The 25,714-nt window shown below is 39.9% G+C and overlaps 2 protein-coding genes across 6 annotated transcripts; one reads left to right on the forward strand and one right to left on the reverse strand.

Annotated features, from left to right (window-relative positions):
• Positions 1–197: 197 nt before the first annotated feature.
• Positions 198–11,646, reverse strand: pkd2 (polycystic kidney disease 2). 2 transcript variants are annotated; one of them, XM_040023935.1, is made up of 15 exons: positions 10,707–11,646; positions 10,164–10,277; positions 9,348–9,481; positions 8,320–8,570; positions 7,994–8,218; positions 7,006–7,234; positions 6,751–6,921; positions 6,449–6,630; positions 6,229–6,349; positions 6,023–6,121; positions 3,838–3,959; positions 3,609–3,726; positions 3,299–3,459; positions 1,788–1,935; positions 198–1,397 (listed from the first exon to the last, which is right to left on the reverse strand). In XM_040023935.1, exons 1-15 carry the CDS (start codon positions 11,125–11,127, stop codon positions 1,188–1,190), a joined length of 2,706 nt encoding a protein of 901 aa, XP_039879869.1. In that variant the 5' UTR covers positions 11,128–11,646; the 3' UTR covers positions 198–1,187. The 2 variants fall into 2 exon arrangements, with proteins under 2 accessions (XP_039879869.1, XP_039879868.1); XM_040023934.1 differs by having other exon boundaries at positions 3,299–3,462; positions 10,707–11,645.
• Positions 11,647–13,740: 2,094 nt separating this feature from the next.
• g3bp2a (G3BP stress granule assembly factor 2a) lies at positions 13,741–23,665 on the forward strand. Of its 4 annotated transcripts, XM_040023940.1 has the most exons (13): positions 13,741–13,918; positions 15,616–15,734; positions 15,816–15,897; positions 16,261–16,434; positions 16,834–16,924; positions 17,120–17,225; positions 17,343–17,523; positions 17,821–17,922; positions 18,450–18,552; positions 18,657–18,716; positions 18,848–18,979; positions 19,112–19,239; positions 20,392–23,665. In XM_040023940.1, exons 2-13 carry the CDS (start codon positions 15,640–15,642, stop codon positions 20,662–20,664), a joined length of 1,527 nt encoding a protein of 508 aa, XP_039879874.1. In that variant the 5' UTR covers positions 13,741–13,918; positions 15,616–15,639; the 3' UTR covers positions 20,665–23,665. The 4 variants fall into 4 exon arrangements, with proteins under 4 accessions (XP_039879874.1, XP_039879873.1, XP_039879875.1 ...); XM_040023939.1 differs by lacking the exon at positions 13,741–13,918 and having other exon boundaries at positions 19,112–19,230; XM_040023941.1 differs by lacking the exons at positions 13,741–13,918; positions 17,821–17,922.
• The last annotated feature ends 2,049 nt before the right edge of the window (positions 23,666–25,714 follow it).

Here is a 25,714-nt window from a genome sequence, read left to right on the forward strand (position 1 = left end):
TACAAACCAAATTTTGGTTACTGAAAACCTTAAAATGTGTAAAATATCTTTTAATTTAACATCATTTGCAAATAAATGTCAATGTACTAAAACTGCTGCATCTAAACTTTCTCGTTCTTAGACAAATCCAAAATGACTTTTGGCCTACTTTCAGTTCACTCCAATTTTATTTATATAGCACCAAATCACAACAACAGTTTCCTCAAAGCGCTTTAATTTGTATGGTAAAGACCTACAAATAATACAAGAAAAACCCAATAATCACATTACCGTCTATGAGCAAACACTTGGAGACAGTGGAAAAGAAAAACTCCCTTTTAACAGGAAGAAACCTCCAACAGAACCAGTCTCAGGGAAGTTTGTGGGTGCAGTTTATTTTCTGTTCAGATCAGTAGACAGTATGACTATTATTTGATTCTGCTTTGAAATAATGACTCTCTGTAATACTGTATATAATATGTGATTTCTCTCTCTTTTTATATGTTTTCTTGTAAAGTGAGATAAAACCAAGTAAAGTCCCCCTGATGTATTTTGATAACACTTTATTTGGCACAACAGATTTTTTTTTTTTTAAAAAAAAAGGAAAAATAATGCATGGGTTTCCCATGAACACTGGATGCACTCCAAATCGAAGTTTGTTTAAAGTTACAATATGTATCATAAAACGATAAGCTAATTCATTGGAAGGATGAGTAAATGTGACAGGAAGTGCCACGCTTGTACCTACTGCATATTAAAATGATGAAAAAAGTAATCAGCAACATTATTATTCATAGAAAGGGCTTTTGTGTAAATGCTAATAATTGTGCATACAGCGATCGAAAGCATGTAATATTAAAATCATACACTGAATTCTGAATATACTTGCTCGCTGGTACATGCGTGTGTAATACTGTGGTGTAATGATTAAATCCTTCACTGTTCCTCAGCACCTTGTCTGTTTTGTTTACCTTTCGTCATCTGTCAAAATAATACGTGAGACTGAGTAAAGACCCTTTGCATGTGACAGCCTCTCTCTTTCAGTGCATTTGTGTATACCAGGTGAGGTGCATTTGGCTTCCTCTCTAATATGTCGAGTAAGTTAAACACCTTCCATGAGCTTTAGCACATTCTGCTGCAAAACAAAGACCCATATATTAAGTTAGGATCCAATAAAGTTTCTTTGCAGAGTTCAGCATGCCAAGTCTTCACACATGGCCGCTCCCATTCACGCCTGTGTCGAGGCCGTCGGTGGACAAGGACGAGGAAGGGCGAGGCCGCGGGCCAACAGGAGTGGCCGGCTGTGGGTGGCTGACCTGTGAGACCATATCATCGGACTCCCAGCGCTCCAGTTCCTCCCTGACGAGCCTCTCCATCTGCTCCCTGTGTGTGTCTGTGTCCCGCCCCAGATGTTCATCCTGACAAATGGAAACAGATTAAATGTCAAACTATGTTAACGTCAGCTCAACCCACACATATTCATCTCCTGAGTTTATCCAGTTAACTTATAATAACTCATTCTGAGCTTCTTCCTGAATGTAAGGCAAGTATTTAAAAAAAAAAAGACTCTTGCTTAAATCCTAAATGTTCGATAGTGTTCACCACAGTGTTCATCACTGTTCAAGGGGGTGACTGAGAGTGATGAACCAAACAATAAAAAATACCTAAAAACCCCAAAAGCTAGAATACAGTTTTAAAACTCAACTGAGGGGAGCTGCAGGGTGCAATTCAGCCATAAGTCAACACTACAAATGACACATTCAGTCATGTGATAACATTATTAACATAATAACATATTAACACCTCACCTCCATGACTCCATCCAGCAGCCTGCTCACCACGTCTCTTCTTTTAAGATTAGCTCTCTCCATGACTTCCAGCTTGACAATCACTGAATCGATCTTCGACACTATGCTGCCGATAGAGTGCTCCATCCTGTCCACGCGTCTCACCAGCCTGCACAACAAAGAATGATTTTCTCTCTTGTTGTTATATGTCATATAGCGCTGCAGCTGCTATCACTCAGAACAGCATGAAAAACTACAACGTGACACACAATACCCATTTTTGCCTGCCAACAGTAGCTGATGAGTTTAGCTGATGACAAAATTAAATCATTTTTACATTATCAGTCTTTGTGTACAGCATGTGTTGGCAGATATGCAAAGGGATGATGGTAACACATCTGCAGTAATACAGATGCAGTTTCGCTAATGTCCAGTGCTGCATATACACCGATCAGGCATTTCTTTATCATGGCCCCTGTTAGTGGGTGGGATATATTAGGGAGGAAGTGAACATTTTGTCCTCAGAGTTGACGTGTTAGAAGCACAAAAAATAGGCAAGCATAAAGATATGAGTGAGTCTGACAAGGGACAAGCTGGACAAAAACTGCAGCTCTTGTGATGTGTTCCTGGTCTGCAGTGGTCAGTAACTATCAAAAGTGGCCCAATGTGAACCAGTGACAGGATGATAGATGGTAAGGCCAAAATGATGCATGTGGGGAGTGAAGGCTGGCCCGATGCATGTGGTGTGATCTGATCCAGCAGATGAGCTACTATAGCTCAAATTACTGAATAAGTTAATTCCCCAGATCTCAGTCCAATCAAGCATTTGTGGGATGTGCTAGACAAAGTACTCCGATTCATGGAGGCTGCACCTCGTGATTAACAGAACATAACAAATCTGCAGATACCACACCACACCTTTAGGGGTCTATTGGAGTCCATGTCTCAATAGGGGGGAACAATAGTAGGCATCTGGTTATTATGTTATGCCTGATTGATATCTATTTATTGTCATCAACCACATAAATTTAATACAGTAGAGTTGTAGTTCACTGACAGACACAGCTACTGTTACAAAGAAATATTTAACTTACTATAATAAATACTGACAGTTAACAAATCTGTAATAAATCTGGACCTTAGATCTAAACTTGAACTTGCAGCTTCTTGTTGTTGTTGTTTTAGTTTCTGGAATTGACAATAAACTTCGTCTTTAGTCTGTCCAACAGTCTTAGGAAATCTGTCATGACTATGTGTTCATTAATATAATAAAAATATATTTAAAAAATAATTATTTGTTCCTGGCAAAATGTTTTCATGCAGCGCAAGTTTAACCTATACTTCAGGATGTTCCAATGTTTCACAATCACCAAAAACTGTCATCAATTAGACTTCATTCCATGCTTACATCCAGTTATCACCATGGTCCTTTCTCTACTGACTGAGTCTGCCCAGCAGTTTATTTATTATTATTATCTCTTTAAATATCATTTACTGATAAATCTGAGGAAGGAAAAAAAAAAACTTCATACACTTGAAACTCCTCATACGAGACACCCCCAGAGCTGCTGCCACGACGTCGAGAGCTGTGACCACTGTCCTCATCGTCATCCTCCTCTGAGTCATCCTGGGCACGAGGGAAGCTCCGCCCACTGCTGGGTCGAGTCAGCGAACTGCGTTCCAGATCCAAGTCCTCCTAGCGTATGAGCAGAGACACACTGAACATCTGCTGTTGTGGCTGCATTGTTGCACTTATGTGCAGATTGTCTGATCAGTTACTGAAATAACACTCTTTTCTTGTTTTACCAAATGGTAAAAATAAAAGCTTGTGGCTTCACTCACTCTCTCTTTCTCCAGGTCATCTCTCATTTGCTGGTGTTCATGCTCTGTCAGCTCCTGATCACCATCCTGATCGTATTTGGCAAAGATGGCCTGAATCTCTGCATCTGTGTGACCCTTTCTGATCAAATTAAGAGACAGTACACACTGAAGACAGGCTGCATGAGTGTTATATTCAACAAACTGAGCACAACAACTCTGAGGGATTTTAGCAGAATTAGAGTTTCCTCACCCTTTTAGATCCTGACGGAGTTCATCAAAGTTCAGTTTCCCCCCAGCTTGACGCAAACCGTCTGAGATGTCATCTACCGCTGTCTTCTTTAGTCTCAGCTTCATCAAAGCTTTGTTACAACTCTGAGGGAAGGAAACCAGAGAAATATTTCAAATTACATTTACAGTAATATAAATGAGTCTCTTCCATAATATACTGACAGCGACAGAGGGGGGAAGAAAAAAAGTACAAATACTTCGTTACTGTACTTAAGTAGAATTTTCAGGTACCTGTACTTTACTTGAGTAGGTCTTTTTTCTGACAACTTTTTACTTTCACTCCCTACATTTTGAAACAAACACAGTGTGTTGCTAGATGCACTGATCGGAGACCACTTTTAATTTTGTTGTACCTGTGACAATGACAATAAAGTTATTCTGATTCTGATTAAACGTCCAGCAGGGAGAGAAAAGAAAGCGCTAACTTCACTCAAAGACGGAGAAAGATAAGAAAGACAGGAGAGGAAGAAGAGGTTAGATTTAAATGTAAGGACTGCTCAGTGGGATATCATAAACTGGAACTTTAAAACTTACATGTAAGTCCTCTTGTTTTAAAATCAAATATCGTGTCTGTCCATGTGACATGTGTTTTCACATTGTTATACATGCTGCAAAAAACAGAGGGAGACTAAATGTGTTGTTTAAAGATTGAATGAAAAGACTCTGCAGTCTAGTGCAGGATAAACAGGTTACTTTGCTGTACTGTGGTGGATTTAAAGGTTCTCCCACCTGCTGAATCCCATTTTAGCCTCTTCCCTACTAATTTTCTAGTTTAGAGGCAAAGTCTCTACAATGGAGGAAACAGAAAATAGTGCTATTTTTTTATACTCTGAGTACCTTTATTAGAAATACAATGTAGAATGAAATAAAGTTTGTATTTCTATGTACTAATATTATTTTATAATTACATTATACATAGGGCGATCGTGGCTCAAGAGTTGGGAGTTCGCCTTGTAATCGCAAGGTTGCCGGTTCGAGCCCCGGCTCGGACAGTCTCGGTCGTTGTGTCCTTGGGCAAGACACTTCACCTACCGCCTATTGGTGTTGGCCAGAAGGGCTGATGGCGCAATATGGCAGCCTCACTTCTGTCAGTCTGCCCCAGGGCAGCTGTGGCTACAACTGTAGCTTGCCTCTACCAGTGTGTGAATGGGTGGATGACTGGGTGTGTAAAGCGCTTTGGGGTCCCTAGAGGGGACTACTAAAAGCGCTATACAAATATTTACCATTAGTATAATACAAGGTTCAGTTAGCTTAGCACAAAAATAACTGGTAGAAAGGTCCTTCAAAGAGCTACTTTCTTACTTTGAGTACATTTTAGAGCCTGTACTTTTTTACTTTTACTTGAATAAAGAAGTTGACTCAATGCTTCAACTTTTACTGGAATATTTTTTAATACCCTTTAGTTATACTTAAGTACAGAATGTCTGTACTTCTGCCACCTCTGGACAGCAATAGAAACACATAACTGCAGTCCTACCACTTTTTCTCAGCAAGGAAAGCCTGAAAAACCTCACAAAAAGCAGAAAATACTGCCCACCCAACACTCCACACATGGTTCAGATAGATTCAAGAGAAAAGCATCAGTCTTTTTGTTAAAACTACAAAGCAGAGTTTTTACACTTGAATGCACCACAGCAAGACCTGATGTCTGCCCATTTTCCGCATAACATCATCATTATGAAACTTAATTTCTTGTGACTGGCTGCTCTTTGCATTTCTTTGAAGACAGAAGTTGTGCTTTAAAGCCCCGCCCCCATCTCAGCCACATCCAAATTCACAGCTCCGATGTCCGGAGTTTTTACTTCCCACTAACTGATGAAATGAAAGTCATGGTTCTCCCTATTTATTTAGATACAAGCTTCGACATAACAGCCCAGATTCGTTCCAAGGTGCCTGCTCAGGTGAGAGGACATGACCTAACTGATCTTTAATATGAGCATCAAACAACATCACAGTAAATATACAACAGACCACAAAGTGTGTCATAATACTTCCCCTGTTAAGATTCAGTCACACCCAAGAAATCACACTTTCAGGTGTACATGCTTATACTTATTATTATTATTATTATTATCAAAGCCAAAACCAATTTAAAAGAAATCTGCCTTAATAACAAATAACAATGAAATAGAAATGTTGTTCAATACCTTCTTAATAAGGTCTGTCATTTCCATCTCAGACCTCTGTTGGGACATGTCAGCCTTCACCTCAGAGTATGTGTCATTGATAATAGCCAAGAACATGTTCTATGTAAAAAATAAAGAGAGAAAATATTGTAGGATAACTGAGCATTAATTTTAAAACCCAGAACAAAGGTTACTTATTTAACAAATCACGTGGATTCTCTACTTACCATGAGAATAAAGAAAATGAAGAAGACAAAGGTTGTAAAGTATATAGGTCCAACAACTGGATGAGCTTCTTCAATTTCTGAGAAGTTAAAGTCTCCCAAAATGATACGAAACTGGGTAAATCTATGCAAACAAACAAATAAAACATTTTAAACAACAATAGGAAACAACACTGGTTTGAGGTGTTCCTACATTCATTAGCTAAATTTTCAAGGTTCTTACATGCTGGCTTGGAAAGTACTGAAATCGTTGACTTGAGTTCCAAACACCAAGTAGGCCAGCTGAGCGTAAGCCAAGAAAATGATGAAGAACATGATGGCAAAACCCATGAGGTCCTTGGCACAGCGAGACATGGTGCTGGACAGCTGACTCATGGTCTTATTGAAGTTGATGAACTTAAAAAGCTGAGAGGAAGTGAGACAGTGTTCGCATTAGTCGACTCTGCTGCATTGGTAAATTCCACTAAGTGTTCCTTGAAGGTCTCGTGGATGAATAATGAAGTAAAGGACGAAGATTTTTTTTACCTTGACCCAGGAAAAGAAGACAATAACCGCAGCCATGTTGTTAAACTGAACCTGCAGGTTGGCTAAAGGCTCAAAGCTGGGGTGAGCAGTGTGGTTCTCCAACAGGCCTCTCAGCAGGTTTCCAACCATGGCTGTTCTCGTTATGTTCATAATAATAGCAACAACGCTCAACTGAAAGAAACAAACAAGTGAAAGTCTGTGAATATCAAATCAAATCAAATTTGTAATCATCCTAAAATTAACCTTGATACCCACTGTGACAATAAGAACATCGAGACAGTTCCACAGGCTCTTGAAGTAATGCAGGCGGTGGATGCGGATCTCCAACACTTCCTCCACCACATAATAGAGAATGAATAGGCAGAAAGCCACTTCACACATCCCAACAAAATAGTCCCAGCTGGACACGTATCGTATCAGTCGCACCGTCTGGAACTGCCAAGAGGTCACTACGCCACCAGTAGCAGGGAACTCTGCCAGCAACCTGACAAATGCACCACATTTAGTCAGCTATTGCAACGGTAGCTGGCATTGTTATGTTGTGGAAACAAATCAAACTAAAGTGTGTAAATCAAGAATCTGGCTGATGATAAGTCAGGAAGGAGCATGATTAGGTTTTCTAATCCTCATTAACAATGGAAGGCAAAGTAGATTTAAGTTGGTGAGTATTTTCCTCAGCAACTACCTTCTTGGATTTAGCCATGTGTATACATCCATACTAGTCACCACCATTGAGGTTCAGCAAAGTAATGTGGATAGGCACCGGGTGATAACCATATGCTACCACACACATTTTAGTTAACAGAATACTAAAAGCTTTTTACTTTTTGTTAAATTCAGTTTAAATTCAAGAATCGAATCCAAAAATAGGCAATTTGACCTAAGGGCATTTTTCACCATTTCTGCTTATAAAGACCTTAAAACTAATAGTCCAGTCATACAAGAGGAAAATCTAAAAAATGATATATTGAAAAGAGGGGTCTATAGTAAATTTATTCTGTGCTGCAATTAAAACTGCAAATTTATTTTTAGATTTACTTTATTTTATTTTCAAATTGTGAATTTTCAGTAGCAAACTCAGGAAACATTAAAATTAGGCATTTTCTTGAAGATATTTGTACCTACGTTTAACTATAATAATGATTTCAAAGTATGTTATCTGTAGTTTTGTTATTATAGTTTCAGCTCAATAAATCTGTTACAACCCAACATTATAATTTATGACAAGGCTATTGATTCTTACCTGGCGATGCAGAAAAGATTTATGTTGCCGTTGTAGACAGAGAAGTCGAGGAAGACTGCCCTAGTGCCTCTGTCCAGCCACAAGTGATCTTTCAGAACCTGCAGCTGGATGGCTGACTCCTCTTTGGTACGAGACAAGTCTTGGTAATATCCTCCACCTCCATATTTAGACACCTGACCTGAGTAACTGCTGCTATTCATCTCGCTTTCTGGGGTGTACAACCACCTGACAGAGGCCAAGAGAGAAACATACAGGATGTAGATAGTAATATATCTGCATCCCATATGATACATATTTATGTAACCAATTTAAACTCATGAACTTACGCGGTTCCATTCTTGGGACCAAAGGGGGCAGTATCCTCATTGGTCAGGGTGTATAGGTTGTAGCAGTCCTGGACCTCATCCCTCAGATCTTCATGGACAGAGCAGGTCTCATTGTGGACCTTGACCTGTCGGAGGCGCGGCACCCCAAGAAGGAGGTTCTCGTAGTAGATAAGACTCTGATTCTCTGGCAGGCTCTTATTATTGTACCACACCTCCCAGTACATGCCATTGAGGAAAGGTCCCTCTGTGAACTGAGAGTATAGGGCAGACAAAGGCATGAAGAAAGATCTTTAATTCTTGTAATCAAAAGTGTGGTTTATTACTAAGTTTGCACTGATTGAACTGATGGACACCAACTTCACAAGACTAAAACTGCCATGCACTTTTAAAATAAAGAAATAGTTCACAGATGAGATCAACACCACACTCACATGTATTTGATAAATATGAACCGAGAGTTAAAGTTTCTTAGCTTAACACAAACTAAAGATCAAGGTCAAACTTATTTATATAGCACATTTCCAACAGCTCATGCTACATAAAGCACTATACAAACTAAAGAGCAACTAAACAAGGAAAATGCACGACAATGATGCAATAAAAACAACAACAACAACAACGAATAAAAACAACAACGATGACTGAAGCTGTTAAACAAGTAATATATTTCTGTAACGCACAAATACAACCCCTGGGATAGGACCAAGTCCAGTATGTGTCCTTTTTCATGAGTGGGGACAGTGACCCACTGTGTCAGGTTAAAAGAGTCATTAACATTTAGAAAGTCCTTGACCAGGGATTTAGCATCACAGCAGACATGAATATTAAAATCACCACTATCACCAAATCACCAAAATCAGAAACTTCAAATGCATCTGGTCAGTAGGGAGCAAATAAGCATTAGTTGAAAAAGTTGACTTTAAAGTACTCCTTTAAACATGACCTTCCTTTCTTGAGATGTTATGAAATGATAACAAAACTGCAGAAAAGTAAAAGACATCAACGACAGGATGAATGTTACACTTTACCTTCCAGAAATCCTCCATGGTTGACAGGCTCCTAAAAGTAGAGGGGTCCCCGGCAGACAGCGGCGTGTCCAGGAAAAGCTGAGACATGACTTTGGTGTAATGGTACATATTTACACTCACCATCCCATAGGTCACTGCAGAACAAATCAGGATATGACAGGAAAGAGAAGGAAATTTCTATTAGCACCAGCAGCAATGACACAGTTTACATGCACTCTGACTGTGTAAGGATCCTATGAACATTTAAATTCAAAATTAGGCTGAATCTACTTTTAATTTTGTAATGCATTATTATTCTCTGCAGTTTTTCAGTAGTTCTGGAAAATGCCTTTAACAGTCGGGCTCAGGCTGGCAAAATAAGCCTTAATGGTGTCTGCCAGGAAATCATTTCCTGATCCACCCTAAACCACACTTTGGCATTTTTTATTGCAGCAAGAAGAGAGAAGGGAAAACTTTACCATGAGTTCTTTTTTTTAATTTTAACTTTCTTCCCAAACATGCCACTTCTTTTTGCCATTTGAAATTTGTGCTGTTTTTTGAATTTATGCCCGTTGACAAATGCTGAAATTTAGATTTTCTGCCAGACTCATTAAGCTGTGAGTATGGAAAGTAAATTTTCAGCAACAGGACAGATGCCACATTTTAAACAGCTGTCCATGAGTCACTCTCAGTTCAGTCCACAACTGTTATCTGGAGCTTAATTTATGCTATCTATCAGGGGGATCTCCTAAGTATTTCTTAATAATGATCAAAGTAATAAGTCACTTCTGAGGAACTACTCCTAAAGGACACAACAAGACTTGCATGTTTACTTACAGATACAGATGGTGATCAGGAATGCGATATATGTGAGCATCTCCCTCAGTACATTCCTGAGGTATCTTTCTCGACTGCTGTCACTCTCCTCCATCAGCTCTGTGCCCCACAGAACTACAAAGGAAACAGTTAACTATTAACGTGCAACATTTACACAGAGACAAAATGTGCAACTATCTCAGGAAAGTTTAGAAGAGTGACAACACTTGAGGCTTCCATCTTTGCATAAAACCTTATATACATGAGATAAATAAAGGCTATGACACATCAGGACAATATTAGTGCAATTATTAAACTCAGATTTACTGATAACAATGGAGAAGAAAGCGGTGGTCATACAGAATTCAAACATATATGTGATTCCTTACTTTAATGGACGAAAATAAAGTATTGTTTTTATTATGCGTGCATCGTCTTTATTAACAGTTACAAAGTAAAAACACAAATAACACTTAGTAAAAAAAAATAGCATGACTGTCAGTGAACTGTACCAATTTTTTTTGGCGTTATTCTTTACAATAAGAATAAAAAATCGTCACCTACTTCTGATTTTCTGGAGTATCTGCTTCAGACAGCTGGGGTGCCCATGCCTGTCTTGCTGCTCCAAAGTCGGGGTTGGGTAGAGTCCTCCTCGGGGGATGTTGGTGCTGTTGCCCCCACGGTTGTAGCTACCCAGACCGCTGCTGCTGCAGCTGCTGCCGGAGGCCGTGGACGCCGACCTTCTCCCGGGACTCGCTTGAGGCCAGTCTGCTTCCATGATCTCGTCCTCTGGTTCAAAACCCGGATTATCCCGGCTCCACGCCTGTCGCGAAGGTGGGGACGGGGTGCCTACGACTCCACCGAGACCCAGGTCTTGATGCTGGATGTTCTCCATCTCTATCCCTTCACTTGAGTCGAGTTTGTTTGCCGACCTAGCAGCCTGGCTCTGAGGCAGCTGCTGGGGTCTGACTCGAGATGAACTCATGGTCCAGCTATTATTATTATTTATTTATGTATTTTATTATTATAATATGGTGCGGGCATGCGAAAAAGCTAAATGTTGCCCATAAACAGCAGCGACTGAAGCTTTCAGAGGTGACAAACTAAACTGTTAAACGCCTTAAAAAACAACCAAACAAATAAAGCAGAAAATTAGTCAAATGGCCAATTGAATGAGATCACAAAACCTTGCCGTGTGCGTAAAATTCACGGTAAAGAGATCTCAGTAACGATGTCCTGCTCCTCATAGCTAAAGCAGTAGTTTCCACCCTCAACAAACCGTTAGAAACTTCCCGAAAAGTCCCGTGAAAAACGACGTCCGTTTCAAAGTGATGCCTTTAAAGTGGTTAAAGTTGTTAGATAAACAGGTATTTGGACTGAACTGTCCGCCGCATTAAAATGCCGTGTTTACGTGAAAAAAAGAAGATAGTTTTCTCATCCCGGGACAGCCATCTTGTTCTTGTTACTCTTCCCCAAAAAACTCCTTGGGTTGGACTCGGGTTACAGTAGAAGTCATGGCGTCGCAGTAAAGGATGGAAAATACCACAGGGGGAACTTTTTTTTTTTTTTAATGAAATTGGTATAATTTTTTTAACCCCAATGTCTTAATAAAACTTAACAAGATTTCACTGTTTGGATTTACAGCGTGTAAAAGGTGTAGGGTTGTATTTAATTAGTAAAACCCAGAATTCAGAATTTTAAAAAAAAGTTGTAATTTTATTTGAAAACTTTTTTTTAGCTTTCTTTTAACAACCAGTAAGCTTTGCACTTACTGAAAATGTAATACAGGTTTTATTTATAAAGTTACACAAGCGATGCGTGTTTGAGTCTGTGGTTGCTATGGCAACAATGCACTGGGCTAAGAGGAGCGTACTGACAGGAGGTCAGAAATTTCAGTGCTCCACATGCAAAAAACAAACCAAACCAAACAAAAACAACCGTCAAAATCAGCGGGAACTATATTTGATCTGCTGCATTTTAGCTTCTAAATAAAATGCATGATCATGGCCGTAAATTGGTCAAGCTGACCCTTTGGTAATAACGTGCTTTCACACTGGGCTTCTGTAGTTATACATGGGTGTAACAACAACTAAACAAAAAACAAACAAACTCCACAAACAAACATGGTTTCAGTAATTTTGTTTAGTTAGGTAATGATGTTAACCTACGGTCTGCTCTCCATTTTGTTAACTACTATATAATTTAATTTGTATTATGTGTTTTCATGTGTCCAAACATTATGCAAAAAAATTTTCTCAATACTTTGGAGGTTAAAAAAAATGCAACTTCAGATTTTTTATTTTGTGTCTTTCCAGCACTCTAGTAAGCCATGATAATGGAGGTGTCACATGTATAATGCACCGATGATCAGGCTCTGACTTTCTCTGCACTATACATCCTAAATTAAAAACAAAGATGTATGATATTAAAAAACAAGCTTGTCTTATTTCCAGATTGTAGATATTAAAAATGTACAAGTCACCCATCTTACAAAATAATTATTTCTACTTTAACTTTTATATATTTTTTAAAACATCAAATCAGCAAAACTTTGCCTATTCACCTAAATTTAGTAAACCAAACTGTTTTAAGAAACATTGTAAAAGTATTAAATCAAGCTTTTTTTTTCTATTTACGTCAGTGACAAAACACATATATCAACCACCAAGCAACCAAGATTCATTATTTTTAACCTTTCCCTACATTTTGTGCAGGTTTTTATTCTTTCTTTTTTTTTTCTTTTACCAGCAAAGAAAAAAAATGTCCCACAGTAACAGGCATTAAGCCTGTTTGACCACATGGTGGTGCTTAATATCCACTTTTGGGAAACCCAAAATCAAAGATAGAGTTAAATGTCACTGTTGTTTCATCGGTTTAAATAACCTCACTTTTAGTGTCAAGTCTCAGTTAAGTTTCACAAAGCTTTCTTTTGCTCTGTCTCCACAGGTACATCAGAGGGACAACTCGGGCTGAGCAGTTTGGAGACGAGGATAGATGGGCAAGGCTGAGATGATTCGGATATATGAAGAAGAGGGATAGTATATATGTTGGACAGAGTACTGTTGAATATGCAAAGATTCATGGATGTAACGGAGGACATGCAGAGGGTAGGTGTGACAGAAGAGGATACTAGTGATAAGGAGAATTAGAGGTGGACCCCCTAAATGGAACAGCTGAGAATAAGGAGAAGAAGTTGTTCACAGTTGGAACTGGTTTGTAATGAGATTTTTACCAAAAGAATGCGTTGTAATCACAGAATTATGGATTTGATATGCACGTTAAGTGTTAAACAGTATACAGTATGCATGTTATTATGCATGCAGTATGCATGCTACAGACAATTACGTATATATCAACATAGACGATATCAAAACACCGCAAAAACCTCAATGCAGGGCAACTAAAGAGTTTAAAAACACTCCTGTCCATGAGTATCGTTTCAATTACGCTCCACACGTTTGCGGATAGTTTTGTAGGGGCGTGGTTATTTATCTGACGTCACTCTCTTTGTTGCCCAGTGTAATCAGTCCATTGGCTGAATTTGTGTAATGGGGGTTCCCAGCCCTGGATTGCAGGGGTACAACAATAAATCGAAGCTATCGCTTTAAATCTTCAATCTCTGGTAGAGCAGAGATCGTAAACTGTCAGTGAGGTCAGCGTGGGAAATCGCACGGTATCTCATTTGGGATTTTCTGTAATTCAGAACCCTTTACAGTCGGTTGCTCATAATTATTTATTACACACCATTCTGTCTACATAGATAGGTCTTTCACAAGGTAAGTTAGCCTTCCTCTAAGATAATGGTTACAGCATCAGCTAGCCTAATGTTAGCTGCATTGTGTAGTTATACCGCAACTATTCCAATCGATTACAGCGAGTAATAATTCAGAGTTGGCGACTAAAATGTGTCATTATTGTGCAAATATTCCACATTAGCTGTGTGGTTAGACGTTTTAACTCTGAATCGAGTTAGATAAATCGTCTTCCTTTGTTGTCTCTGAGAGCTAGCATTAGCTCTTAACTTGTTTCATTGATAATAGCTGGACACTCAGGCGTTGGCTAACAGAAGTGTGAGGGAGCTTTATCTTACTTGGGCTTTGTAACAAATTTTAAAAGAGTGAGTGGATAGTATCAGTAGTGGAACCTTTCTGTTGGTTAACTACAATGGCAAATGCTCTAGCCATTGCTAACGCCGGGTTTAACATCAGGTCGGCTTGATTTACCCGAGCTCTGCCTTCAAACAGCCTGCTAGTTGTATGTATGTGTGGATGTTGTCTGTTTTCCAGGGTTGCGTGTAAATGAAATATGCCCGCTGTCTGAACAAGTGGTCCCTGTCGAAAGAAAAAACGACGACGCCACAAGTCAGCTAACGCTAGTGTTAGCCAGTTAGCAGTGTCGCAGGCTCTGAGTTTCGATTCAGTTTGCTGGGCTCGTGTTAGCAGTTTACGGTGACAGCAAAGAGGCCGGTACTGGCATTCATATTCATTCAGTCCACTATATAACGTGTGTCAGCTTAACGACGTTTCAGTGCTCATTAAACTTCTAGAGCTGGCGCACATACGGTGCGGTTTTTGGATCCATCTGTTAGACGTCAGTAAACGTGCGATAAACGTGAAAGATGACAAAATGTGGTTAGACGAAAGGCCCTTTATAGCAGGCCACTCATCTACATATAGTTACGCAGATATAACACATGAACGTGATGTATAGTTGCAACTCGATTTAGCGGTAGTTTCGCTGGCTTTCTCCACTCGTTAACCAGAGCACCTGCACTACTAGCTTCCCTTTTTAATCATCAGCTGGTTTCCCTCTTTGTCTCATTGGATAGACGTGATGGCGCAGTTGAATGTCGGCTAGTGTATTAGCCAGCCAGCTAAACAGTCAGCTGTCTTGCTTTTGGTATGGAGTTAATGTTGGTTTGATGAAACGTAGGCCTAGACGACGAAAACGAAGCGCTTTTCTAGCAAAGAGGAGACCTTTCTGTACTTCCTGTACTTGCTGCTCAGATACATCAATGTTTACCTCAGGCACTGCAACTGCGTGTGCTCAACATGGACTTCCTTAAAATGGCCTGACCGCAAACAATGCACGATGCGCTTTAACTGACTGAACTTCATTTTCTGTGTCCGTCACTCAGTTGCCACTCTATTATGACTGCCTAGCTTAAGCCAGTGCTGTAAAATGCAGATGTAATCCTAGTGGAGGAATTTTGAGTGTTGCTAAAAATATATGGCTGTTTTGTTTTTGTTTTTTTGTTAGTTATGCACGGTGTTGTTTAATAGTATTGAGTTGTCTTAAGTATTATGTGGTAGTCTTTCCAGGATGTTTTTCCACAAACTAAATATTTTCACTTTTGCTAATGTGGTTTAGGGTATGTGTAATCACCAACTGAATGTTTAAATGCATGCTCTTCATGATATTATAACTAAATCCTGGTCGTTTTTTGTTTTGTTTGTTTGTTTTTTCATTTCAGCACTTAATATTGTTTACCAAAGAAATGGTGATGGAGAAGCCAAGTCCCCTGCTTGTAGGGCGGGAGTTTGTGAGGCAGTATTACACACTCTTAAACAAGGCACCAGATTTTCTGCACAGGTAATTGCAAAATGTTTACATGACAGTCTATTTGATGGGAAATTTGTGCATGGGTAATGATGCTTTTTAACTTGCGATTAGGTTTTACGGGAGGAATTCTTCCTACGTTCATGGAGGACTCGACCCAAGTGGAAAGTTGGCAGAAGCAGTGTATGGGCAAGCGGTAGGTACTGTAGCCCCAGTTCATTAATGGGGTAATACTTAATTTTAGTGAAATGTCATTTTAATGGAATTTAAACGTTTTAAATAAGTCACTGTCTGCAAAGAATATATGTACGGGGAAGTAAAAAAAAATGGTATTATTAAACTGCCAGAGGTAAAAATACCATCTTGCATCCTGAGCTGATGTATACTTATAAAATTAAAACACACTGGGTAAATTCTGCTGATTTTTAACCTGCCAAATTAGTAATTAAAAGTTTTTTGAGAGTCTAGAAATAAGATTCCTATTTTCCTAGTTCCTTCATTTTCTCTCTCTTTTTTTTTTCTTTTTTTTTTTTTTTTCTCCCTTCCCTGCATATTTTAGGAAATCCACAAGAAGGTCATGTCGCTGCAGTTTAGTGAATGCCACACAAAGATCAGGCACGTGGATGCTCATGCCACACTGAGCGATGGAGTGGTGGTACAAGTCCTCGGAGAACTGTCGAACAATGGTCAACCCATGAGGAAGTTCATGCAAACGTTTGTGCTTGCTCCAGAGGTGAGTGCTTCTACCTCTTGGTGCTCCCCACATGTCTCAAAGTGGCCTCACAATAAAGGGAATAAGTGAATAGTGTTAGGATCTTGGAAAGAAAGCGACTAGAAGTTTTGTGATGACATTTCACCTCTCATCCAAGAGGCATCTTCAGTTCTGAATAATTGCTGAACATCTTTATGAAACTCGCTACTTATGAAAAGTACAGTTGCTTTCTTTCCAAGATCCTTAAACCACCATGACCTGGATGACTGAAAACCTACAAAGACTAATAGATTCTTATCAGGGCTACACAAGACCAGCCTAATTGAAAAGATATACATGAAATTAGTACTGTAACATGTGCCGTTTGTGTATAAATATTAAATAGTTTTTCTTTTCTTCTTCTTTTTTTCATGTTCTCAGGGTTCAGTGGCGAACAAGTTCTACGTCCACAATGACATCTTCTGTTATGAGGATGAGGTTTTTGGAGACTCCGAAGCTGAGCTTGATGAGGGTGAGATTTTCATGAGTGACTTTTCTTTTTCTTAAAACTAGTGAGTTTAAGTAGATGTTCATATTTTAAAGTGCTCTTGTTTTTTTGGTTTTTTTTTTGTTTTTGTTTTTTTTCGTGTGTGTGTGTGTGTGTGTGGGTGTGGGTGGTTTTTTTGTTTTGTTTTGTTTTTTTTTTTTTACTATTTTGCTTCCGCAGAATCGGAGGAGGAGGTTGAAGAGGAGCCAGAGGAGAGGCCGACTTCCCCTGAGCCACTTCAGGAAAGCCCAAACAGCAGCACCTATTATGAACCTCACCCCGTCAGGTACGCAGAACTTGATTAGAACTCGGTGCAATCAAATGTGAGATGAAAGTCTTTCAAATATGATCTGTCTGAGGAGGTGACACATTTGTTTCATGTTTCCTTATTTGTGGTCTGCAGCAACGGAGTTGAAGAGCCCATGGAAGAACCAGCTCCAGAGCCGGAGCCGGAACCCGAACCAGAGACCAAGGTAGAGGAGACGAAGCCCGAGGTCGAGGAGAAGGTTCTTGAAGAGATGGAGGAGAAGGCACCCTCACCAGTCCCTGTGGAGTCTCCACCAAACACCCTGGAGCCTCCCAAGGTGAGGAGAAATTACTTCTTAGTGGTTTCCATCTCATATTACAAGGGGCAATACAAGTTCATTGAATCTAAAGTGATGCATTTAACATTTTAGAGAATAACAACTTTACTGTGATCCATTTTTAAAGCCAGAAGGAAAAACAATGCGTTTTGTAATGTTAAGATGCACAGAGCAGGACGATACAGAATCCACATGGCACTAATGCGCTCTAATCAAAGTTACAAACATTGATATGACAGTGTGGCTGTTGAGCATTATCAGTGTAGCCCTAATGATGCGTTACTGTACTCCTAACAGCCTTTCTCCTGGGCCTTGGTGACCAGTAAAAACCTGCCTCCTTCTGGCACAGTCACCTCTTCTGGAATCTCACCCCATGTTGTTAAGGCTCCAAGCTCACAGGTAAATAACTACCATGAGTTTATTAACTTAAAAACCAAGAGAGCTTGTTGTAAATTAAACCTTAATAATGAGATACTGTAGGTGCCCCTCTCATAGGTGTAGGCCCTTCTTAGAAGTCTCTTGCAGTGCTCATTTCAAACGTGCATCACATTGAATGTTTGTGATGAAGAAGAGCAATAACTTTGGTACACATGTGTGAATGACCTCTGCTCATTGAAAAGGACACTAACACGTGTTTGGACTTTTCCGATTTCATGCGGCAAACAAAATAAAAATTTTCATTTGGAACCAGGCATATTCAGCATATACAGTCTCCTCAAGGAAAATATGGAGGAAAGTCAGCAATTCTTTAAAACCTGAAGCAACCGCTTGAATGCTAACAACCAATATGTTGAACAACCAGTAAAAAGGAAAAGTTTTGTCAGGAAAAGATCAGAATGACATACAGCCCCAGCACAAAAGGACAGATTTCTGTCTGATCCTAGATAAAGCTGAGATGATATTAATTTCTTATTTGCCTTGTTTAGCCCAGAGCCGATGCAAAGCCGGAGACACAGACGGCACCTCTTCGCCCCAGAGACCAGCGCACTCGCGACAGACCAACCTTCACTCCACGGGGTCCCAGATCTGGTAATGCTAACACCGACCTCTTCAGATTGAAGATTCCTCGGTTTTGGTTTTTTTTGTTTAAATCTGGTTTATTTATACTATCTGTACGTCTGTGTCGCTTTTAGATGGCGTTGCGTCTTCAGACTCTCAAACAGGAAAACAGCACTTGAGTTTTGTGAACAAAGGTAAATATTACTGTTTAAAGCACTTGTTTTATTTCTTACTGAGAACATTTTTCAGTTGTCATTTGGCTACTACATGATGTTGATCCGATGTGTGATTCTACATTTTCATTGCCTGTTGTTCTGATTTGCAGGTAGCAGGGGCGATTCAGAGTCTGGTGACATGGATAGCAGGCGAATTGTTCGGTACCCTGACAGCCACCAGCTTTTTGTTGGCAATCTTCCACATGACATTGATGAAAACGAGCTCAAAGAGTTTTTTATGAGTATGCTTTTAAAAATATATATATAATTATTTTTTAATATATTTATTGTCTGCCACATTAAAAAATATGCAAAATTGATGAATGTTGCTCTTTTTTTTTTTTTTTTTTTTAATTTATCCCCTGATCTTTCAGCATATGGAACTGTGGTGGAACTGCGAATCAACACCAAGGGCGTTGGTGGGAAGTTGCCTAACTTTGGATTTGTTGTCTTTGACGATTCGGAGCCTGTGCAGAGAATCCTGGGGGCCAAGGTAGAAGGGGCATGTATCAACATTTCATTACCCACTTCATTTGGTGGTGGATTTTGGTGACACGCATTGCTACATTTCATTTGATGCTAGGGTTCACCTACGTGCTCAGATTGAATACATACTGATTGAAACATGAGTCATTGTTTTCTGTGATATATTTGTTTGCATCCCTTGTCCTGTCAGTCACATATTGAGATTTTAAATATGCAAAGAGGAAAGCAAGATGATGAAGTCAAATTGCTATTGTGTCTCCACCCAGAGAAAGGGGGGAAAAAAAACTTCAAGGGTCTTTTCCTTGAGCCTGTCTAGACTGGTTTCAGACTTTCTGTTCTCTTCCTGATGGCTCTGTGAAAAATCTTGTTCTGACTGCTTGCACTAGTGCATCTGCAAATTAGCCACTGACAGACAAAACACAACTCTGGTGTCAGACTGGCCCAACTTTCATGCCAAGCATCATCATGGGTCTTTATCAGTGTCCAATCCTGAATCTGTGGCATCCAGTCTGGCGCATGTTTGTTTTTGTTTTCTCTGTGAATCCATGATGAGACGATAAGCAGATGTTTTACTGCAATTCCCTGAAGTCTCTGCACTACCTTATGCCTGCCCACTAAAAATTGAAAAATTGGGGGACCACAGTAACAAAATGTCTGCACACCACCTGCCTCTTCTTTAACAAAATTGGAGTTCAAGTTAAAGAGTGACCATTTTGACACAGTGGAGAAGATCCAGCACACAGATGCATAAGTGCAGGTGTAAAGAATCATATTTTCAGGGAGTGAACAAAAATGGCAGCTCTGCCTCAACCAGTCCTGCAGACATGCTCAAGAGTCCTTTTTATGGGGTGGGGAAAGATTTTGCTGTTTGAGGCTGGGGTTATCAGTGATGCCCACGAGACAAGAAAAATCCAGGAAATTGCATTTGATATCTAAATTGATGCCATTACACAGTAGCAGGTAATAGTGGGGTTTTATTGGTCAGTGAGGTGGTAAGGATAAACCTTAAAAACACGCTTTTCAAGTTGGCAGCAATGTCAATCTCACCAGTGTCCTTTCACTCTGGGCCGCTGCCACCTGATTGAAACAGACCTGGAGAGTAATGCTTAAATAGTCTGGGAGAGGAGCAAAGTGAAACTGACCGTGCCCTTCTTAATTTTCCCTGCAGCCCATCATGTTTCGAGGCGAGGTGCGTCTGAACGTGGAGGAGAAGAAGACGAGAGCAGTGCGTGAACGAGAGACCCGTGGGGGAGACGAACGTCGGGACATGAGGCGCAACGATCGGGGTGCCGGAGGTTCACGAGGCGTCGTGGGAAGCGGGATGATGCGTGATGGAAGGGGACCGCCGCCTCGTGGTAGCATGGCCCCCAAACCCGGCATGGGCTCTGGAAGGGGCTCCAGTGGCCAGGGAGAGGGCCGCTTCACGACCCCTCGTCGCTGAAAAGAGCGCCCCTCCTCCCTTCAAGTGTGGAAGTAGTATCGTGTTCTTCATCTTCAACCGTTCTCGTTAACGAAAAGAAATCTTCATGTATAAAAGTATATATTTGTTTTTGTTTGGTTTTTTTATTTTTTTTGTTCCCTCTATGCTTTGGAATGTGACACAGCCTGTCAACCATTTGTTTGTGAAATAGACAAAAACAAAATAAGCAAACAAAAAAAATGTCGCTTATTAGTTGTGAGCTGAGCATCCTTTTCAGGTTTCTCAAGAATTCGCAGACTTTAATTTGTAAATTTGCGAGAAGAAGAAGAAGAAGGAAAAAAAGGCAAACCAACCAGGAGTAATCTGCCACATTAGGAGGGACTGATGAGACTTAACCACAATAATACAGCCCATCAAAAGAGATTATATATGCCTTGACTTAACTGGGGCGCTGCTTCAAGAATTCCCCTCTATTGCACATTTTATATGGTATGGTTTCCTGCCCGTCACAGGTCGAGAAGAGTGAGATGCAAAGTTCTGTACAGTTCCTGGGGGGAAAGCTTTCCTTTTACTTTTTCTTTTTTGAGAGACCACTGCTTCAAAATTGCATAATGCTCTCATCAATATGCACTAATGGGTACTTTTGTCATGTTACGTTGACATCCATGCTCGGAACGCAGCTGGAGAGACCTGTTTTGTCTCAAAGCGATACGACTTAACCGGGGCAGGCCTCACTCGCAGCCCGTCGGCTGTGACCAATGTACTTTTCACATTTTTGACCCAAAACAACCTTTCGATTACTGCTGGATGGACAAGATAAACAAATCTACATGACACTTTTCTCTCATTTATGAATCAAAAAAATCCTCTAATCCTGGACTTACACCCGATGAGTGAGGAAACAAAGGATAAATGAGAAACGAAGCTGAACAATAGAAGAGTAGTAATGATGGCGGCTTGTTTTTGTTTTGTTTTTTTCCCTTTTGATTCTGAGTGTTTAGTTTTTTCTTCTTTTTTTTTAAGTCCTGCCAGCTAGACTGCGAAACTGGGATGGTCAACACCTCTCTCCCTCTTCCCTCCCTTCCTGTCTTAAGTGCGGAGTAATTGAATAAATGTACAGCAAAAATCATAGTTTACTGTATGTTTCGCTTTTCTGTGTATATCCATTTCTCTCTCGACTTGATAAAAGCATGATGGTGCCTTCTCTTTCACCTTTTCCAGTCTTACTAAAGCTAAAAGTGGTTTGGGGCTGCTACACAGCTGCTCTTTTCTTTCTTTTTTTTGAACTGGTATCTGCTGAGAGCAGATTTTGGGAAAAAAAAAAAATACTTGCAGTATTCATAAGATTTGTTTTTCAGGTGCATATTTCATTTTCCATACTGTTTTATTACTACAGATAATCTGCTGTGAGTTTTGTACATTTGTTGTAATTGTGTGTCGTGAGTTTTGTAGAGACAATAGGGGCCTCATGCTCTGTTTTGTTAAAACAGCAAAGAGGTGCAGCCCCACATCTGAAGAACTTCACCCTCCAAAAAAAACCAAAAGGTACATTAAAAATGGTGGCAGTGAATTCTTGGTCTTTTGGTTTAACAGGTCATAGCTCCGCACGACCACGATTTCATTGAACTGACGCTTCGGCGATGTCTCAGAATAAAATTCAGACACTTGCCGTAGTTTTGATCGACTCATGGCAGCAATCGGGTTGACCCCTGGACTCACAAGTTGTCAGACTGTTGTTTTATTTTTTTCCTCAGCAACAATTTTTGTAAAGATCTGTATGCGTGGGGCTCGTCGGTCCCCTCCAGCCTACAGACAAGCAAATAACTGCACTCACTTTTCTAGCGTTAAAACATTTGTATTTTCATATGCTGATTATTCACTGTGCATATTTTATTGAGTTATCTGAATGCCATACATGTCAGCTCCTCCTTGTCCATTAGCATTTTTCTTTCTTTTTTTGTGTTACCACTCAGTGAGGGAGGGAAGACCTTTTGGTTTCAGCTGGAAAGGAGAACGTGTTTTTCTTTTTTTCTTTTGTTATCTTGCACTGAAACGGGAAGTAAAATGATGATGTAGCATTTTTCTTGACAAATATACTAATGAGGTCTTCCTTGTCTGGTGGTTTTGCACTATTTCCAACATTTCTGGGACAATCTCGTCAGTCTCAACACAACAACCTCTCCAAATTTCTCATCTGGCTGCAAAAAAGAAATTGCTCTTCGTAATTCGTGTGAAATCTCTCCTCCTCACTCGCAGTTGAAACAAGACGTGGTAAATAAGTATGGTATCGTCAAGGTAGATTTTCACAGTCATGCTTGGTAATTTTGTGGTATGCTTTCAGATGTGGAAATGGCTTTTAAACTTTAAACTTGGTAAAAGCTTTTGACCTAACATTGCAGAAAAATGACAGCTCTTTGGTCCTCGAGTGCCTCAACCCACCCACCCCGTCCCCACCAAATGTCTATTTGTCAGGTAATTGCTTAACGCGGGCACTTGACTGCAATCATACTTTTTACAGCAACGGTCAATGAAGAGAGTGGTGAAGAAGAGCCATCATGCTTTCAAACCGATCTCGTGCTTTCTCCATGTCAGTGGTGGTAAAACGTTCAAAGGTTGAAATTTATAGATGAGTAATTCTTCTTTTCTTGCTGAGGTCTTTAACGACTCATCCCTCTCGAAACTTTAAAGGATCCTCGAAAGGAAAAAGGAAGAAAAAGTGTTAATTTATTTTTCTGTGATTTAAAAGTGCAGTTAATGGATCCTCATTGTAAATCATTCCAACCCTTTTTTTTTTTTTTTTGAATGGAAATAGAAGTATCTTCTTGGCTTTAGCAAGTGTGGTAAACATTTGGCTGCCATCTTCATTTTATTGTGTTTACCCTTGTTGCTATTACAAAACTGTTGTAGGTGGAGACTTTTTTTCCCTTTTTTTTTAACGTTTAGGTCCTTATTTTATTTTTCTTTCTTCCTTTCCATTTTGAATGTGTTGGAATTAACATACAATAAACTACTGATAACATCACCGCTCATACCGTTTGTCATGTTTACAGGAGACTCCCCTCATTGGCCGTGTAAAGTTTAAGCCTCCAAACACAAACTATATTAAACATAGGGTTGTGGAGGAAAAGAGAGACTCCCTGTAAAGTTTCTTGCAAAATTGCTTCTCAAAATAGCCTTAAAAGGTGTCAGAAAGTCTTAAGCTCGCTCATACAAACTCTCATTTTTCTCTCTTCCAGTTTTTTCCTGTTAGTTTCTGTAAGTGGTTGATGGCTGTCAGCTAACATTTTTAGTATCTGTAACACTGGAGCGATAGATGGAATTGTTAACTCCACCCATGCATCAGTTTCCTGCTGCTTAATCCTAATACTAAAACTGATTAGTTCTATTATTAGGATTGCTAAATTATATTACAGTCCCTGGCTACGTTATTCTTGGTGCTGATATTTACTCAGCCAGTCGCAAGGCAGCAACTGAGTGCATTTTGGCATGTAGACACGACCTGCTGAAGCTCAAACCGAGCATCAGAATGAGGAAGAAAGGTGACTTTGAACGTGGCATGGTTGTTGGTGCCGGACAGTCTGGTTTGAGTATTTCAGAAACAGTTAATCTACAACTTTCCCACACAACCACCTCCAGGGTTTACAGACAATGGGCCAATAAAGAGAAAAATATCCAGTGAGCAGCAGTTCTCTGGGTGAAAATACTTTGTTGATACCAGACGTCAGAGTAGAAGGGTCAGACTACTTTGAGCTGATAGGAACAACAGTGAGTCAAATAACCACTCATTAAAACAAAGGTGTGCAGAAGGGCATCTGTGAACACATGTCGAACCTTGAGGCAGACGGGCTACAGCAGCAGAAGACCAGACCAAGTGCCAGTCCTGTTACCTAAGAACAGGAACTAAAATTGGACAACAGGAGGTGTTAAAAAATATTGCCTGATGTGATGGGTTTCAATTTGTACCCTGATATTTAGGTGGTAGGTTCAGGGTTTGGCGTTAACAACATAAAGTATGGATCCATCCTGCCTTGTATCAATGGTCCACGCTGCTGCTGGTGGTGTAAGAGTGTTCAGGTTCTTTTTTGGCACACTTTGAGCCCCTTACTACCAACTGAGCATTGTTTAAATGCCACAGCCTACCCGAGTCCATCTTTTTAAGACCACATCGTACCCATCTTCTGATGCCCATTTCCAGCAGGTTATGTGCCATGAAAATCTCAGATCATCTCTGCAACAGTTGTTTGATGCCATCATGCCAACATGGACCAGAATTTCTGAGGAATGTTTTAAGCACCTTGGGCCTATCTGACTGGCAGTGCTTTGAGCAGCTGAAATACAAAAGTAACTATGAAATGAAATAATGTGTATATATAATCTAGAGGAATATATACAAAACAAGAGAAAGGCAAGAGTCTGTTTGTGAGTGGCCTGAGTGATGAGACCGTGGCTCAGATTGGTAAGGTGTGGTGTCGGGGTACAGTGTTTGTTAGCGGTCCGAATGGCCCATCGGAAGAAGCTGTTAGTGACCCTGGAGGTGGACCAGAGGGTAGTGGGTCAAACTGGTGGTGTGCAGGGTGCAAGGGGTCACCTGTAATGACCCTGGTTTTCCTGAGACAGGAGCCAGTGATTTCTTGGGCATTGTTAATTACATTGTGCACAGCCTTCCTGTTGTCAGAGGTGGACCATGCGTACCAAACATCCAGGCAGTAGGAGAGCAGTACAAGGCTCCTTTATTTTTTTTTAAGGAATTTAATTTTTAAGGATTAAGGTATGCTCCAATTGTTTTCAGTTGGTGAAAGATCTGGACTGCTGCCAGGCCTCTTCGCCACCCAGACTCCTCTACTGGTATAGAATAGTAAGTAAGTAAAATGTATTTATATAGGACTTTTCACCGATAAAAATCACAAAGTGCTTCACAATAAAACCAGAAAGATACATAAAATAATAATATGAAACAATTAAAAAAATTAATTAAAAGCTTGTTTGTATAGAAATGTCTTCGGTTACTTTAAAAAATGAAATAAAATAACAACCTGTTATTGTCATTGTACAATGAAACTTGTGGACAACA

This window comes from Simochromis diagramma, unplaced genomic scaffold (genome assembly GCF_900408965.1).
Source record: "Simochromis diagramma unplaced genomic scaffold, fSimDia1.1 OVJJ01000302.1, whole genome shotgun sequence".
Lineage (NCBI taxonomy): Eukaryota > Metazoa > Chordata > Actinopteri > Cichliformes > Cichlidae > Simochromis > Simochromis diagramma.